Below are 15,757 nucleotides of genomic sequence, written 5' to 3' on the forward strand. Positions count from 1 at the left end.
ATACTCATAGACTCCACTGTTTATTTCTATGTTATGTTTGATTTCTATTTTTGGATTACCGAGGCTTTTCTTTGGCAGATTCTGCGATCTGGTCAACAGCATAGCAGAGGAGGCCTGGAAAGGTCCAGAGGAGGGAGACTGTGACAGCGACGCCTTAGAGGTGAGAGGACTGAAGACTAGATTCACTTCTATGTTGGCTCAGATATTTTTTTCAGCCCTATAAACTTTCATTATATTTATATAAATATAAATAAATATGTATTTTTGTAGCTATAAAGTGCATCAAAAAAGTTCTTCCTATAGCCAGTGGTACATTTCGAACAAATATGATTTTTCCTTTTTTATGTCCATGTATTTAATTTAATAAAGCCTTAAACGAAGAGGCAGTAAAGCCTCATACACAACAAAGCTTCAGCAAAAATACATAACCTTTACTAATTATACAGTAATGCAACCTTTTCACTGCATGTGTGCCATGAAACGACGTTTGTTTTTGTACATTGTTTTTTTACATCCTGTTGTGCTTATGCAGTGCACTTTGCCTGCTTTTTAAATGTCACAGGAAATATGATGTGATTGTGGTGTTTCCATCAAAAAGAATTGAATTGCTGACTGAAAGAAAAATATCATTGACCACAAAACAGTCTTTGACAGCTAATTAGCTTTGGGCAAGCTCCTTTTTAGTGCCAGCTAACCGGCTATTTTTCATGCTTCCATCAAAAGACAAAGAAACGAAGAATTTCAATGATGTATTTCCCTCGCTTTTCATAACATAATGTCTTAATATTCTGTTTTAAGCTTGCATGAACTCAGGATTTGGATCTAGCTTTTTTTAATTCAGTTCATCACAATTTGCATTATAATAACTGGATTGCAGCTGCAGACCCAGAGAACATGAAGAGTAACCTGCTGGGATAAGGCCTGGATGTTGCTTGTGTGCTTTGTATGCTTTGACAGTACAGAACAGGCACCTGCCTCTGGAAAAGAAAAGCTAATTACCTCATAACGCTGCCGCACCCTTTTTTGGACTACCGGGCTTGGCACAGATCAAATGTCTAACAGGTTTCGCTCAGGAATTCACTGTTGGTTTGTCTCCAGCCTTAACATCAACTGTCTTTTTAACATAATCTGTCCTAAAAACCAGCGTCGTAGGTTGTATCCTGTAATAAATTCAGAGAGAAAAGTACATGATGGTATGTGTTGCTCTATTAGTGACCATCGATTGTACACTACTTTTCACAATGAATTGTGGGATACTTTGAGTTCACTATATAGGGTATGATAATTCTCCCTATATATTTGGACAGCACTACAAAATGGTGAACTCACTATAAAGTTCACTATATAGTGAGTGATTTTGGACACAGCTACTAAGGTAACTCTACTACAGGCACAGTGATAAGAAATGATCCGGTCTTTATAGTGACTGTTGCATGTTTGTCGCTTTTGTCTCCACAGTACGACTACGAGTACGATGAGCATGGAGACAGGGTGGTTCTGGGAAAAGGCACATTTGGTGTGGTGTACGCGGGCCGAGACCTCAGCAACCAGGTTCGATTGGCCATCAAAGAAATACCAGAGAGAGACAGCAGGTGAGAGTCTGGCCAGGAATTTCTCTGGGAAAGGTCTCCATGTTCTCTTTTATTTGTCACTCTGAAGGTTTCACACTCTTGTTACCACAGAACAATCATATTTGTAAGTACTCTGTGAAATTCCAGTGACATAATGTAATCGCTCTCATGTACAGTATGTATAGTCATGTGATTTTACCTACTTCTAGCCCCGCTAGTAGTCAGTCAGTCTTTTAGTAAGACTTTACAAGGATATGCGTGGTCCCCTGAGGTCAAATTTCAATGTTTACTGTCTCTGTAACCCTTCATCTAACACCCCAAATAGGTCAAAGTTTTCCCTCAATCAGTGTTTTGGTCCATGTCAAGTTGTCTCTTGTGTTTAACAAACATGCTCCTTCCTCATAAGATAAATTCGTAAAATCCTGAATTGTTTACATCCCTGTTTGATAGCACATGGCAGCTGGGATGGTTGAATAATGTGAAACCAGTGACCGAAATATGTATTGCGTCACCCACATGCTCGAGTCTAAACAACATGGGGAATCTCTCCTGCAAACATTGTTTCATGGTGCTACTTGTCCTCTAAACTACCCATGGTACCTTTAGGTTACCTGTAAATATTCAAGGTCCCCAGAGGATGGATCCTAGTATTTTTGGTGACCCACAGACCAAAATGCCATATTTGCACACAAGCTGTTTCCTAATCTAAGTAGCAGATTGACATTTAAATTATGTTTATCTGATTAATCAGTCAAAATACTTATTGCCTGCTAAAGGTGAAATGGTTAATCTACATCCTGAAGATAAACTCTTTAGATCTGAAGCCACCCTCAGGACATACTTGTATTTATCCTCCTCTGCAAAGATTAAAGTACAGCGTTTATGTAAACAGGTGTCTGAGTTGTCAATGCCTCTTTTCAGCTCTGCTGTTGAGCATCATTAATAAAAGTGCTGCTTTTCTCCAACTGAGAGTGTGACGTGCAGATCAGCAGTGTCCCTGGTGGTTTCCAGCTTTCAGCGTTCTGGTATCCACTTGAGTGACTGGTTAGTGCGGCACTGTGGAGGCAAACTCCCAATGTCTCTGCTTAAAGCGCCTGTCTACTCATAGCTCTATACTCATCTCGAACTCTCTCATACTGGATGATTGCACTGCCACACTTTGTTCCACTAATCACTTCAGCAAGTCAGCAGGGCGCTGTGCTGCAAAGAATGTGGAGGATTTCGTAAATAATTCAGAAGTGGATTGAATTCTCAAGACAGGCAGAGAGAGAGAGAGAGAGAGAGAGAGAGAGAGAGAGAGAGAGAGAGAGAGAGAGAGAGAGAGAGAGAGAGAGAGAGAGAGAGAGAGAGAGAGAGAGAGAGAGAGAGAGAGAGAGAGAGAGAGAGAGAGAGAGAGAGAGAGAGAGAGAGAGAGAGAGAGAGTGATTCATGCAGAGAGCAGAATGTGAAAAGAAATTGCTGGTAGGCATGTTTTCAGTGTACAGAGATTCCTTTTGTTCTGGTTAGATATCAGCATCACAGTTTTTCTGGTTTATTCTTTTGGCTTTTGGCATCTGAGCTTCATCCCTTTTGTTTACCTGTCACCTCAAGGAAAAGACACAGAGACAACGACATCTCAATAAGTCTTCTTTCTCTACTGGGTAATGCACACTGAGACCATCAATCAATTTAGTTAAGGATTTTTTTCATCTAGGTTTGTGCTGAAAAAAATCAGTCAATCAACAAAAAAAATTACCTGCAGAAATTTGTATCATAAAATTATTATTTCAGTCATTGTATAAGCACAAAAAACACCAGGGGCCTTTGGAACAAGGCCGTTCAATTTAATCTTGAAAGTATCTAGTTATTGATTGATAATGAACATAATTGTTGGTTGCTAATAACCTAATTTAGATCTTTTTTTTTAGTGGGGTGTAGTTGTTTTAGTCATTAAAGTTAAATACTTAATCATAGCTTTTTTGTAATGGTTATGCAAATGAAATGTAATCTAAATAAAGTAATGTAATTTCAGTACTTTTTACATTTTCATTTTGACAGGTATAATGTCACTTCAGTAACTTCACCATACACTAAAATGGGTGGAACAATTATTGAAAGAAATTAGTTTTTTGAATACATCTTCAACTTAAACTGCGACCTTTGATCTTCAACCTACAGGAAACCTCCAAAATCCCACAAAAGGGGAGATAAAGAACTGCTAACATCTGTATCTGCAGGCACTTAAATATAGAAAGAGTGTTCAGTAAACTACAGTATTGAACCATCTTTAGTGTGCATTAGCAAGACATCCACTACTTTTCCGACCACAAACACAACACTGTAACGTAATGGTTTTTTTAATACAGGTACTCTCAGCCGCTGCACGAGGAGATCGCTCTTCACAAGCACTTAAAGCACAAGAACATCGTCCAGTACCTCGGATCCATCAGCGAGAACGGCTTCATAAAGATCTTCATGGAGCAGGTGCCTGGAGGTGAGACCTGCTGTTTCTGTTATGTTCTTATAAAGAGGAAATGAAAGATGGAATAGTTTCAAGCAAGAGATGTACACTATTTAAATTAAGTGTCAGAGAAAATAACTGAAAGCACAAAATGAAATGAAAGGACAGGATGCTCATCAGGCCGCATATTCTCAAGTATCACGTTAAAGAAATCCTTCAAGTGGCTGTTACTGCTTATCTTTTTTATTCTTTATCCTTACCTGCATAATGATAGATTTTACCAAAAAGAATACATGTGCACTGAACTAAATGGTCTTAGAACAGATTTTCACAGTTCCAAAAAGGTCAAGCAACAACCAGATAGTTACTTAAAACATTCCATAAGAACAACATTTAAACTCATCACTAAAACTGTTTCATGAATAAATGCATTGAAAGTGGAGTTTGTACGTGATTTAACAGAAGAATTGAGGTAGAAAAATGCAAAGCGCTGATCACAGGTCAGAATGGGTGTGTTGATCATTATTGCTCTTTGTCTCGTGGCGTCCAGGGAGTCTCTCCGCACTGCTGAGGTCCAAGTGGGGCCCTCTGAAAAACAACGAGCACACCATCGGCTTCTACACGCGGCAGATCTTGGAGGGACTCAAATACCTGCACGACAACCAGATAGCACACAGAGACATCAAGGTGACCAAACGGACGAAGACGCTATTGTACAATTAATATAATAATTAGTTTATCAACTTTGTTGCATCTTTGGCTTCTTGCAGGCTTATTTCCACAAAGGAATCATTTAGAAAAACATAGTTACGCTTAAGCCACATTCAAATTTATTATTAGTTGTTTAAATTTTGCGAGGATGGTGACCGAGGCTGCATGTCGAGGCTTCTTTCTGGTTAGTTAGTTAGTTAGTTGGTTGGTTGGTTGGTTGGTTAGTTAAGGAGAATATCATGCACCATCTACAGAAACCTAAGCTTTGTCAACAAGAGATCCAGAGGGAAAGATGTAAGCACTCTCCAGATGCCACACTGTTTGATTGACAGGTTTTGGCTCTGTAATAACATCAGAGAATTTAGCAAAAATTTTGCAAAAAAAAAGAACAGACTGCACTGCAACTGTAGGCGTTTTTGGATATTTTTATTTTGTTAGCACCGCAAGAACCAGGTATGATCGTAGTTCTTGGCGCATCTCATTCATGAGCACAAACCCACTGAGAGCCGCTGCTCAGCGAGCTAACTCAGTAGCACAAACGCTAACCCAGTAACATTGCCACAACACAAAATTATAACAGGTGCTTTCATGACTGATGATTTTGCTTGTCTTCGTATGATTGTGGCTTTTTACAGAGTCGTTTATTTATACTTGTACTACTTTAAAAAAAGCTAGGAGAGCTTTCCACCTGATCTGCAGCTGGAGATCTGTGCAAGCGGCACCGGGTGGCTTCACTTCAGCGAATGCAAACCGTAAAATAAAGTTGTAAGGGGAGCTCCCCAGTGGAGCAGTTCCTCTCAGGAAATCCCCAGAACTGTTTGGTCTGAAAAGGCCTAATGACGTTTAAAGTAAACTGATTTAAAATGTGTACTTGTTAAATTCTTCACTTGTTTGTTTGTGCTCTGTGACTCTCTGGGAACGCTACATTTGTTTTGGTGTGAATGCATTCCAGGAGCGTCCCAGCTTCTCGCAGCATTTTTGCATTTTCTTTCGACCTCTTCAACTACAACAGTTATTCTGACATCTCTTTTTTCTTACATAACCCCGCCCCCCTCTCTGTTTTATCTCAGTTATGACAAACCAACACTGATAACACTTCCATCACATACAGTCATTAAGGTCAGCAGCCTCTTCCCCCATGCGTCCACCTGATTCAACAACACGGTCATATAAGCATCATTAGCGTCCCGTAAATGTTAATCACTTTGTTTTGGCTGGGATGTCGCTCTCCTCCACCCACGCAGCCTGTTCGTTGTAACCTGCTCTTTGTCACTTTCAAGGATTTGCAATCAGCACCTCACATAATCCCGATGGCATCATGGGATTTCAAGGAGGGGAATGGGTGCATCTGTTCTCACGGATGTCTTTTTCAATCCGCAGGGCGACAATGTTCTCATCAACACCTACAGCGGCGTTCTGAAGATATCAGATTTTGGCACATCCAAGAGATTGGCTGGGATCAACCCCTGCACTGAGACTTTCACAGGTACGCTCTGACCCCATTACTTCTTGTTCACACCAACCCTCGAGAATGCCTTAGATGTCTGTTCTCTAATAAATCCCCATTTTCTTGAACCAACAAGGAAATAAAGTTAGCTCAGTAGTGGCCATGAATGAAGCAGTGAGGTAACCCCACACTGCTAATACTTGTCTTTCAGAGCAGTAATCCAGTCTCAGCTCTTTGACCAGTAAGCGATATCACTGAGAATACCTGGCTGTTGCTGTTCACTTTGGCACAAGTCTGCGGTCAGGTCGGGCAGGTTTGTGCCTGTGTGATGTCGACACCACGGCAGCCAATTGCGGCTCAGTTTAACCTCTTAGATAAGACCATTTGGCAGCTGATTGGAACAGACAGGGACTTACCCTGAATGGTGGAGCTCTTTCAGGAAACTGGGCTACTCCTTTTTATAAACCAGGTCGGCTATAAATGCGTCCCCACCTGTTTTTAGCTCAGTACACGAGCTTCTAAAAGCAGCAAACATCGCCCAGCAGGCTATTATTAGAACAAAAGAGTCCTTTCAGTGGGGAGCAGAAAATGTTACTTTGGACTGAGCTGTGATTAACTGACGACACAGAGGGAGGCTCTTTGCTGTTGCTCATAGACCATAAGCCCTGGTTAATAGCTCATGTAACTTGATTGGTCATTTGCAAGAAGTGTGTCATCACCTCAGGACAAAGGCAACTTATAATTAGTTTTAATGTAAGCTATTTTTGGCACTTACATCAGGGTAGGTCATTTGCTGTTGACGTCACCTGCACCACTTTTGTGTATGAAACATTTTGTGGCCTTGAATACAGACACTATCCTGAGCAGGCATCTGCAATGCCTATTTGATCTTTAGTTTTATACATGGAGATGTTAAATGCAAACAAAGAGCAAATGAGTATGTATTTCGCCAGAAGCAGACAGTTTGATGCACTTTTGCTTCTGCTGTTGACACTTGTAGACTCGTATGCATGAAATTAACATTAGTTTGCTCTTTCTGCACATTGCTGAAAAGGTCACAGTCTGTGATTTATTCAATTATTTACTTATTTATTAGTTCCATTGATCGGTTATTTGATCAAAAGAAGAGTGTTGTGGCAGAGGTTGGCAGCGGCAAGGTCAGAATCATAACAGATGATACCTAAACACAACCGTAAAGCAGTAGTTTGACATTTTTGGAAGCAACACTAATTCACTTTCTTGTTGAGTTAAATGAGATGATTGTTCATCTCTGAAGTGTGTCTGCTAATTACGAAGCTGCAGCCAGTTGCTTTATTTTAGCATAGAGACTGGAAATAAGGGAAACAGCTAATCTGGCTGATTGCAGTTTCAAGGAATACTTTGACATTTTGAGTAATACGATTATTTGCTTTCTTGCCGAGAGATAGAAAAAAAGATCAATACCACTCTCTCTTTTTTTTGTCCAGCTAGTACCAACCTTGTGCCAGAAGGCTATTAGCTTAGCTTAGAGAGCTTTTTAAAAGAAAGTAAATAATTATTTTTCAAAAATGGCGAACTGTTACTTTAAGGACAAGCTTAAAGCATGAGAGATCTGAAAGTGCCAACAATGAACACATCCAAATCAAGCAAATAATTGTGAAATGTATTTTTAGCCATCCCTGCTCGTAAAACCCCACTAAGCACATACACAACAACTGAAAAGTATTAATAACATCCTAATATCTATGGATTTCTGTTTGTTTGTCCAGGCACACTGCAGTACATGGCTCCGGAAATCATTGACAAGGGTCCTCGAGGATATGGCAAGCCAGCGGACATCTGGTCTCTGGGCTGCACCATCATAGAGATGGCAACTGGGAAACCACCTTTCTATGAACTGGGAGAGCCGCAGGCTGCAATGTTCAAGGTGAGAGACGGTGCGAAACAAACCCCATCGTCCCACCGGGTGATGTGTTTCATTTTAGCAAACGCTTTGAAGAAGGCTGCTGAACATCTGTTTCTGTAGTGACATCTTTCATAAGGTGCCTATGAAGCTGATAATTGCTCCTCTGATAAACATTGTATATTATAAAGTATATTAGTTCATTTTTACCTTAACTTTGAGCTTACCACCAGCTTTCTGCCCTGGTCATAACAGAAACAGTTTGTTCAGGTTAAATACGACTGTAATCAAATTACATTTTCAGTGATTTAAAGGAGAGACAAAAATAAAAAAGGTTACTTTTTATTTAAAATGTGACCGACACCAACAGTACAGCAGTATCTTTAAGTATCTGTTTTTACTGCCTTATTAAAGACACTATTTGTGGTAGTCGATGACCAGACATGATAATTAGGAGTACTGTAAGACAATTAGCTTCTATCAGCCCTCAAACTGACTGTTCAACTGATGCATTGAAATTATGGAAACCTGATGTACATGGAAACTGCTAGCAGATGAACTGTTGTGCTGTTGTCTTCTTCTACCAGCCTACCAAAAGCCTTTTAAAGCCCACTGTGTGTAGCTCATGAATTACTGAATGCTCACTAAGAGCAAAATGCATTAGAAAAACATCATCTAATGAAATAATCAACATGTTTGGGGTCTGCACTTCTCAGTTCCTCTTTTTATGGAAACCAAAACCAGTGAGTCAGCCGTTTGTGCACCTGCATTGTGTTGCCACCTGCGTGCTGTTACATGATCCAGCTCAGTAGAAACCCCAAATATTGTCTTATGTGCGAACATTTGTTTGAACACAAACAAACATGTGTAGCTCATTGAAGGGAACAATCACACGCTCCCGCATGTTTTTGTTTTTTTTCCAGTTTCTGTGTGCACTTGTCTTTGTTTGAAACCTTTCACTTGCTCAATTTACCGCGTGTATTTGCTCTGGGTGGAAATGTAAAGCGCTCCAGACTAATGAAATATTGTTCTCCACCATGTGGAGGCCGTTAACGACAGTAAGGATGTTTAAGGGGTTGTCTGGAACGCATTATAGCACTCCTGTCAAAGCTGTGAATCATGGGATTTTCCATAAGATGTGATTTAATTAAAGGGCTGTGAAGGAGGCGTGTGTTGCTCTGCTGAATACACCTCATGGTACGACAACACAACATTAAAGCAGAAGCTGAGATCACGTCACATTTTCTGGACAAGGATCAGAGGATTCATGCACCTGCAAGTACAGTCACGTCTTTATCTATAAAAAGATCTTGTGTTGTTTGTGGACTTTGCATGGTGTGTAGAGTTGTCCTAAATAGTAAAACAGTCCTCATATACTCTTCACTCATCCTTGTGGAATGTCTCAAGGGAGGGGCATCTCCCTGGTAGTCTTAAGTCAACATTCCTCAACAGCAACAACAGGAATTTCTAGGGTTCTTGTTGTCCTGAAGCACAAAGTCTCAAAGTTCACTGGGTAAACACTCGCTGCCCATTTAAGATGTCTCCTTAAATCAAATACTTAGCAGGACATCCTAGAGAGCTTTCCAGAGCTTTCAGCTTGTTTTGTTTTTTTTATTTTGAACTTCTTTATATCTGTCTGAACTGATCATGTGTCCTTTGTCTGCAGGTGGGCATGTTTAAGATCCACCCAGAGATCCCAGATTCCATGTCGCTGGAGGCCAAAGCCTTCATCCTGCGCTGCTTCGAGCCAGACCCGGACCGCCGTGCCACCGCCCTCGACCTGCTCACCGACGAGTTCCTCACCGTCACCAGCCGCAAGAAGAAGAGCAAGAGCAGCTTCACAGGTGGGCTCAGTTCCGTTTAGGTCCACGTGAGTTGATAAAAACACAAATAAACTGCAGTTTAACCTCTCTCGGTATCAGTGGAGCAATACAAGGTTGAACAAGCCAAATACAAACAAGAGAGAAGGAAAGAAGTTACTGCAACTGACCTCTTTTTATGGTAAATCTGACCGCATCAAAAGATGGAGAAATGTTTTTTCGACTGATAATCATCAGCTGTGAGTCCCCTGCTACACCTGCTCATTATGAAGCCTGAACACACTCTTAATCTTAACTGTGTGGATTTCAGAGTTCTCGTTGGGTTTCCACCCCGCAGCAGTGATGCTATCGTGTGCCCTGGCATCAGAACAAAAAAAAGATTAAAAGCTCTCTGTGTACTTGGAAATGTTATTCTGCAGTCTTACATGGAAATAATTTGTTCTCAGTTAACTGCTGACGCATATTTCTTGTTTTTGTTTTTTTTCTTCCCACCATAGCTCTGTCACCGGGGACTGGTGAGTTACTTTACTCTCTACACTTCTTCTTCTTTCAGACATATTTACCACTAGAGGGACTACTTTATGATCTGGACGTCAGTTATGCCGACTCATCTGCCTTGCTTTACCAAAGAGTATCTAGGCTATAGCTTTCTTTCTTTTTCTGCCTGTGGCTACCTGCCTGGCACGACTCTGCCCTTTTCCAAGATCTCAAAATAGACGTTGCAGAACATGACTTCATTCCTAATGCTTGAATGTCTTTATAACCACTGCTTCATTATTTACACACTATGCCTGGTAATTTGCAGCCGGACACATCAGATGTGACTGTTCTCCCTAAATGTGATGGTTGAGTATTATCTGATTTCTTTAAAAGGAAGCCAATTTTCCATCAGCACTTTTACTAATTTCTCCTTCTTGAATGCCGTCTTTGTAACGAAAGAACAGCTCCGAACTGCTGAGTGGTTTAGACAACGGTCTCCTTCTGTGCCCCACAAAGCAAAACATCAGATTATTAGTGCAAAAATGGTGCAACAGGCACTTTTACGGTTCCTCGTGTTGGTCGTGTCCTTCAGAGTACCTCCGCAGTATCTCCCTGCCGGTGCCGGTGGTGGTGGAGGACACCAGCAGCAGCAGTGAGTACGGCTCCGTCTCCCCTGACAACGACCTCAACACCAACCCCTTCATCTTCAAGCCCAGCGTGAAGTGCTACAGCGAGAGAGATGTCAAGGGGCCCAGGTCCCTCTTCCTCAGGTAGGATGAGTGCTTTATCAGAGTAAATGGGGTCATGATGATCTTTTATATATAATCATTTACAGTCATTTTGCTTCACCGCAGACTCTCATAATGTTTTGTTATAGATCGTAGAATAGATAAATACGAAGCTGATTGCCTGTATATGAAGCCCTTTAAGCGGAATTGATTCTAATGCAAACACTTTTTAGTGCCCAATGATGTTATAAATGTAATCTTATTCTAATCTCATTTTGGTTGGTATCAGATGTCAAAACAACAACATTGGATGAGCCTCATACCTTTGAATCAAAGGATAGGAAGACCATCATGGTCAAATTTGAACGTGATCAATTATGTTCAAGCAATCAATCAATCTGTTTATTGTCACGAAAGGGCAATTTGTTGCTCGGCCGTGAAACAGAAACAGAAAGCAAACAAACACACGGTAGAGTACACAATCTAAACAATTTAATTATTGTATAACACTATAAAATCATTTCTTCACAGGATTTGACTTAATAAATTGTTGGACACACACGCACACAGACGGCACAGCCAAATATATGTTTTCTTTAAATTTATCTATAATTAGCAGAAAAAAAATATTAAAGAAACAATGATTTGCATAAGAGGGATCACCCCCGTCTGTTGGAATTTATGAAGCTTGATGCACTTTACCTGCATCCAAATCAAGGCTAAGCCATACATTTCACATGCATTTGTGCATGTGGTATGAGCTTTACATGCACATGCACAATTTTACAAACTGTTCCAGTTCCATTGTAATTGAAAAATAAAAAAAAATAGTTCTAGTTCAATGAAAGCCAAAATCTTGTCTTTTCTACTCAGCATTCCAGTGGAGAACTTTGAGGACCACAGCGCTCCTCCATCTCCCGATGAGAAGGATTCAGGCTTCTTCATGCTTCGGAAGGACAGCGAGAGACGAGCCACACTGCACCACATCCTGACGGAGGATCGGGAGAAGGTGGTGGCCAACCTGATGGAGGCCCTCACACAGGTTGGTTGTGGAAGGCACCATCAGTCAGCAGACCGATAAATCAAGAAATGGATACTATCTCATGCACACGTCAAACGTTCCTATAATGGCCTCTATCCCCGTCTTTCATTTTTCCCTGCAGGGCTCTGAGCAAATGAAGCTGAAGCCTCAGCACATCTCCACCCTCGTGGTCAGCCTGGCCGACTTTGTTCGCATGGCGGACCGAAAAATCATCGCCAACACGTTGTCTCAACTCAAGCTGGAGCTGGACTTTGAAAGCACCGCCATCAGTCAGCTGCAGGTCGTGCTGTTCGGCTTCCAGGATGCTGTAGGTATCCTCCAGATGAATGATTGTATAGAGGGTCGAGAAGGAATTCTACATCTTGATTCTCATGTAATGAATCAAACCCAAAATACCCAACATCTCTTTGCTATAATACTATTCGGTTTTTGACTAATTATCCTCGGCTTATCTGAGAATCAAGTTTCAAATTACAGCAGTAAAGAGCTGTTACTTTGAGGCTTTATTTGTTGCTGAAATTCTCCTCACACGCTGCTCATTTTCTTCTGTAACACGTGATTTCCTGTCTTATCATCCATCCCCCTATTTGTAGGCAGAGCCGCTCCCAGCCTCTTCATAAACCATGTGCTCTGAACACTTCAGTATAATTGTCATTTTACATGAGCTGCGGAAAGCAGCGGGCTGCCATGTTGCTGCTCGCCCTGCACAGAGATCAGACAGATAATTTTGAAATACTTGTAACCTTTCAGTGAGGCGATAAAAGGGGAATCTGTCAGAAGTAATTGCACATTCTGTGAAAAAGGACTGCTCTGCTTTTCCCCTTTAGAAATGCAGTTATGCAGATGAAATGACACAAGAGCAAGTGGTTGTTTTCATATTTGTAAGGGGTGTGTTGCGTAATCCTGCAGGAAGATGAAGCTCTGATGCCTCCTGTTGGTCATCAGTGCAAACAATTCACAGTAAAGCGGTCATGCAGCTGGGAAGATTCCTAGTTGATAGTGCATTGATTCAAAAGTACAGTAGTTAAGACTGAATTATCTTAAAATATCAGCAAACATGATGTGATTCTTTTAAACGCCCCTGAGTGCAGGATGAGATTTGATGGGGACTTTGATGTAGAAGTAATTTGTTACCGATTTCGGGATTAAAACTGGGAAAATGTGAATATACCAACAAATGTCTTCAGTCTAACAATACAGCTCTTTAACTATAATACTTTACGTCTTCAGGTAAATAAAGTGCTACGAAACCACAACATCAAGCCTCACTGGATGTTCGCTCTGGACAACATCATTCGCAAAGCTGTGCAGACCGCCATCACCATCCTGGTGCCAGGTAACATCATCAGTGTCCCGAGCAGAGCACCTCTAAATACGTTATCAGCAGTCTGTCAGGGAAGCACTGCCTGCCCGATAACTACAGGAGCTGTAGTGGGAGTTTCCCTTTGGATGCTACAGTAATTACAGCTCTCTGCTGAACGACAGACATCTGGGAGGCTGGGGACATTCTGTGATGACAACTGAAACACTGATGTCATCCACATGAGCACACTGGAGTAGCATCGGGTTTTAAGAAGCCCACTCAACATAGGAGCATTACTGCTCAACAGCAGGAGAAGGAGAACTAGTAGCAGCTATGAAGCTCGACCGACATGCAGCTCAGTCTGGCAGTTTGTATATTTTTGCAGGAGCTTACACAATGAGATGTGATCACGAGAATGAAACCAAACAATAAATCTCAGCAACCATAAATCGACTGTTAGATTGAGCCACAATCATGTTTTGGGGACGAAATTTTTTTTAACTTTAACTACTACTTACTTAACTATGATTAAATCATAATTATACACACCTGTCTGTCTGGAATCTGATCTCTTTCAGTTTTTATAACGTGATACGTAATCATCCAGTAAATCATCAAAGTATTGTCTTGTGTCGGTGTGCAGAGCTGAGGCCTCACTTCAGCCTGGCCTCAGAAAGCGACCCAGCCGAGCAGGACGACGTTGACGACGACGCCGAGCCGGGGAGAAACTCCACCCACCAGAGCCGGGCGCCCACTGTCGCCGCTCACGACGACACCGTGGCCACCTCGGGAGTCAGCACGCTCAGCTCCACCGTCTCACACGAGTCCCACAATGCACAGCGCTCTGTGAGCATGGAGCTGGGCCGGATGAAGCTGGAGACCAACAGGTAGTCGAGAACATTTACAGTGATTTAGATGCGTTTATCGGCCAAAGGGCTTTCATTTCTGCAAAGCTTTCATGTATTTTTATTAGTCATTTCATTCATCTAACTGATGTTGTGTTTCCTCCCTCCGACTTGTTTGACTCCAGGCTGATGGAGCAGCTGCTGGAGAAGGAGAGAGAGTATCAGGCCATCCTGCAACAGGTGCTGGAGGAGAGAGAGCAGGAGATCAGACTACTGAGGCTGCGATCTGAGCCCGCAGGTCTGGACATTCAATCTGATTTAACTTTGCAACACTGACTGTTTGCAACACTAGCACCACTTCTGCTTCCGCTGCCAGTCTGCCTTTACATTTCACAAGCAGCTGTGGGGCTGATCTGTAGCAAATACATCATCACAGAAAAAGTGCGGAGAAATCTCATCGCCTACTGGAGGTGCAAATTGTGTGAATTCCAGAATGAAAACATCTATTACACAATGTGCATCCTGCTTGTGATGATATTGCTTCATCTTGAAGCGATTATCTCGATCCTTTTTAGATGGACAAACTCCTCGTGCAAACATTGTACAGTTCTTTTCAGAGGCACGCTTGTTGCAAAGTGAAGCCCAGCTGTTGCTGGATTGTGAGCCTGATACTGAAAGGATATCAGATACAAATCTGATAGCGATATATCAGCCGATATACAATCTACATGCAATACAGGTGTTGCAAGTTGTGTTTATTACTGTAGCAGACAACAACTACAATTTGAACAGTAAATTACACTGGAAATTAAATTGCTACAATTGATAACTAAGAATGAAGGTCAAGTGCAGTCTGACACGTATTGCTGCACATCTGCCAGCAACATGTACAAATACATTTGTGATGTGTTTGTAGAACTCACCTGCAAAGTGTTGTTTACTACCGTGAATTGCATTGCACAGCTAGAAAATCAGCTTTATGTGGGCAAAGGATGAGATACAGGATAGTTACACTACAAATGACCAACAGTCACATACCTGGTGCTGGTATACTGGCTGACTAGTGTTGCTATATAAGGCGGCTTTGAAGTTGAAGCATATGATAAGTAAGATATCCTCATCATTTGTTTATTTTGAAGCTGCAGAACACCGTTGTTGTCATATGCAAATGTTGTATGAATAGGTCCGGTGTGTCTAAAGCACTCTGTTCCCTATATTCTCTGGCAGACGTCCTCTCATCATCAGGTGTCCCCGAGGGACAGAGGAGTCCGCCTGCAGAGAGACGTGAAGACTCCGAGATGACCAGCTGGCTCAGGCTTTACGGCGCTGACCAGGACTCCATAGACAGCGTGAGTCTCTGCTTCTACTCTGGAGCTGGAGCTTGTCTGTTCGTTAACGTCACACCGTGACAGCACCAAATTATACAGAACAATCTTTGAGATACTATTAATAAGCCCTTTTTAAAACAATGTTACTGAGTGGTTTGCA

At 41.6% G+C, this 15,757-nt stretch overlaps 1 protein-coding gene across 1 annotated transcript in view; it reads left to right on the forward strand.

Annotated features, from left to right (window-relative positions):
* The window catches only part of map3k5 (mitogen-activated protein kinase kinase kinase 5), a 63,364-nt gene that overhangs the window by 44,991 nt on the left and 2,616 nt on the right, over positions 1 to 15,757 (forward strand). Inside the window, exons 14-28 of the mRNA XM_068708448.1 lie at positions 79 to 160; positions 1,459 to 1,592; positions 3,917 to 4,044; positions 4,562 to 4,698; positions 6,103 to 6,208; positions 7,918 to 8,075; positions 9,718 to 9,895; positions 10,369 to 10,386; positions 10,944 to 11,121; positions 11,953 to 12,121; positions 12,243 to 12,428; positions 13,352 to 13,457; positions 14,068 to 14,311; positions 14,455 to 14,567; positions 15,497 to 15,618. Of these exons, the coding sequence (XP_068564549.1) occupies positions 79 to 160; positions 1,459 to 1,592; positions 3,917 to 4,044; positions 4,562 to 4,698; positions 6,103 to 6,208; positions 7,918 to 8,075; positions 9,718 to 9,895; positions 10,369 to 10,386; positions 10,944 to 11,121; positions 11,953 to 12,121; positions 12,243 to 12,428; positions 13,352 to 13,457; positions 14,068 to 14,311; positions 14,455 to 14,567; positions 15,497 to 15,618 (2,059 nt within the window). The remainder of the gene's footprint in view (positions 1 to 78; positions 161 to 1,458; positions 1,593 to 3,916; positions 4,045 to 4,561; positions 4,699 to 6,102; positions 6,209 to 7,917; positions 8,076 to 9,717; positions 9,896 to 10,368; positions 10,387 to 10,943; positions 11,122 to 11,952; positions 12,122 to 12,242; positions 12,429 to 13,351; positions 13,458 to 14,067; positions 14,312 to 14,454; positions 14,568 to 15,496; positions 15,619 to 15,757) is intronic.

The sequence above is a fragment of the Cebidichthys violaceus genome, unplaced genomic scaffold, assembly GCF_023349555.1.
Source record: "Cebidichthys violaceus isolate CVI_PGR_0920_01 unplaced genomic scaffold, fCebVio1.0.p SCAF_14, whole genome shotgun sequence".
Classification (NCBI taxonomy): domain Eukaryota; kingdom Metazoa; phylum Chordata; class Actinopteri; order Perciformes; family Stichaeidae; genus Cebidichthys; species Cebidichthys violaceus.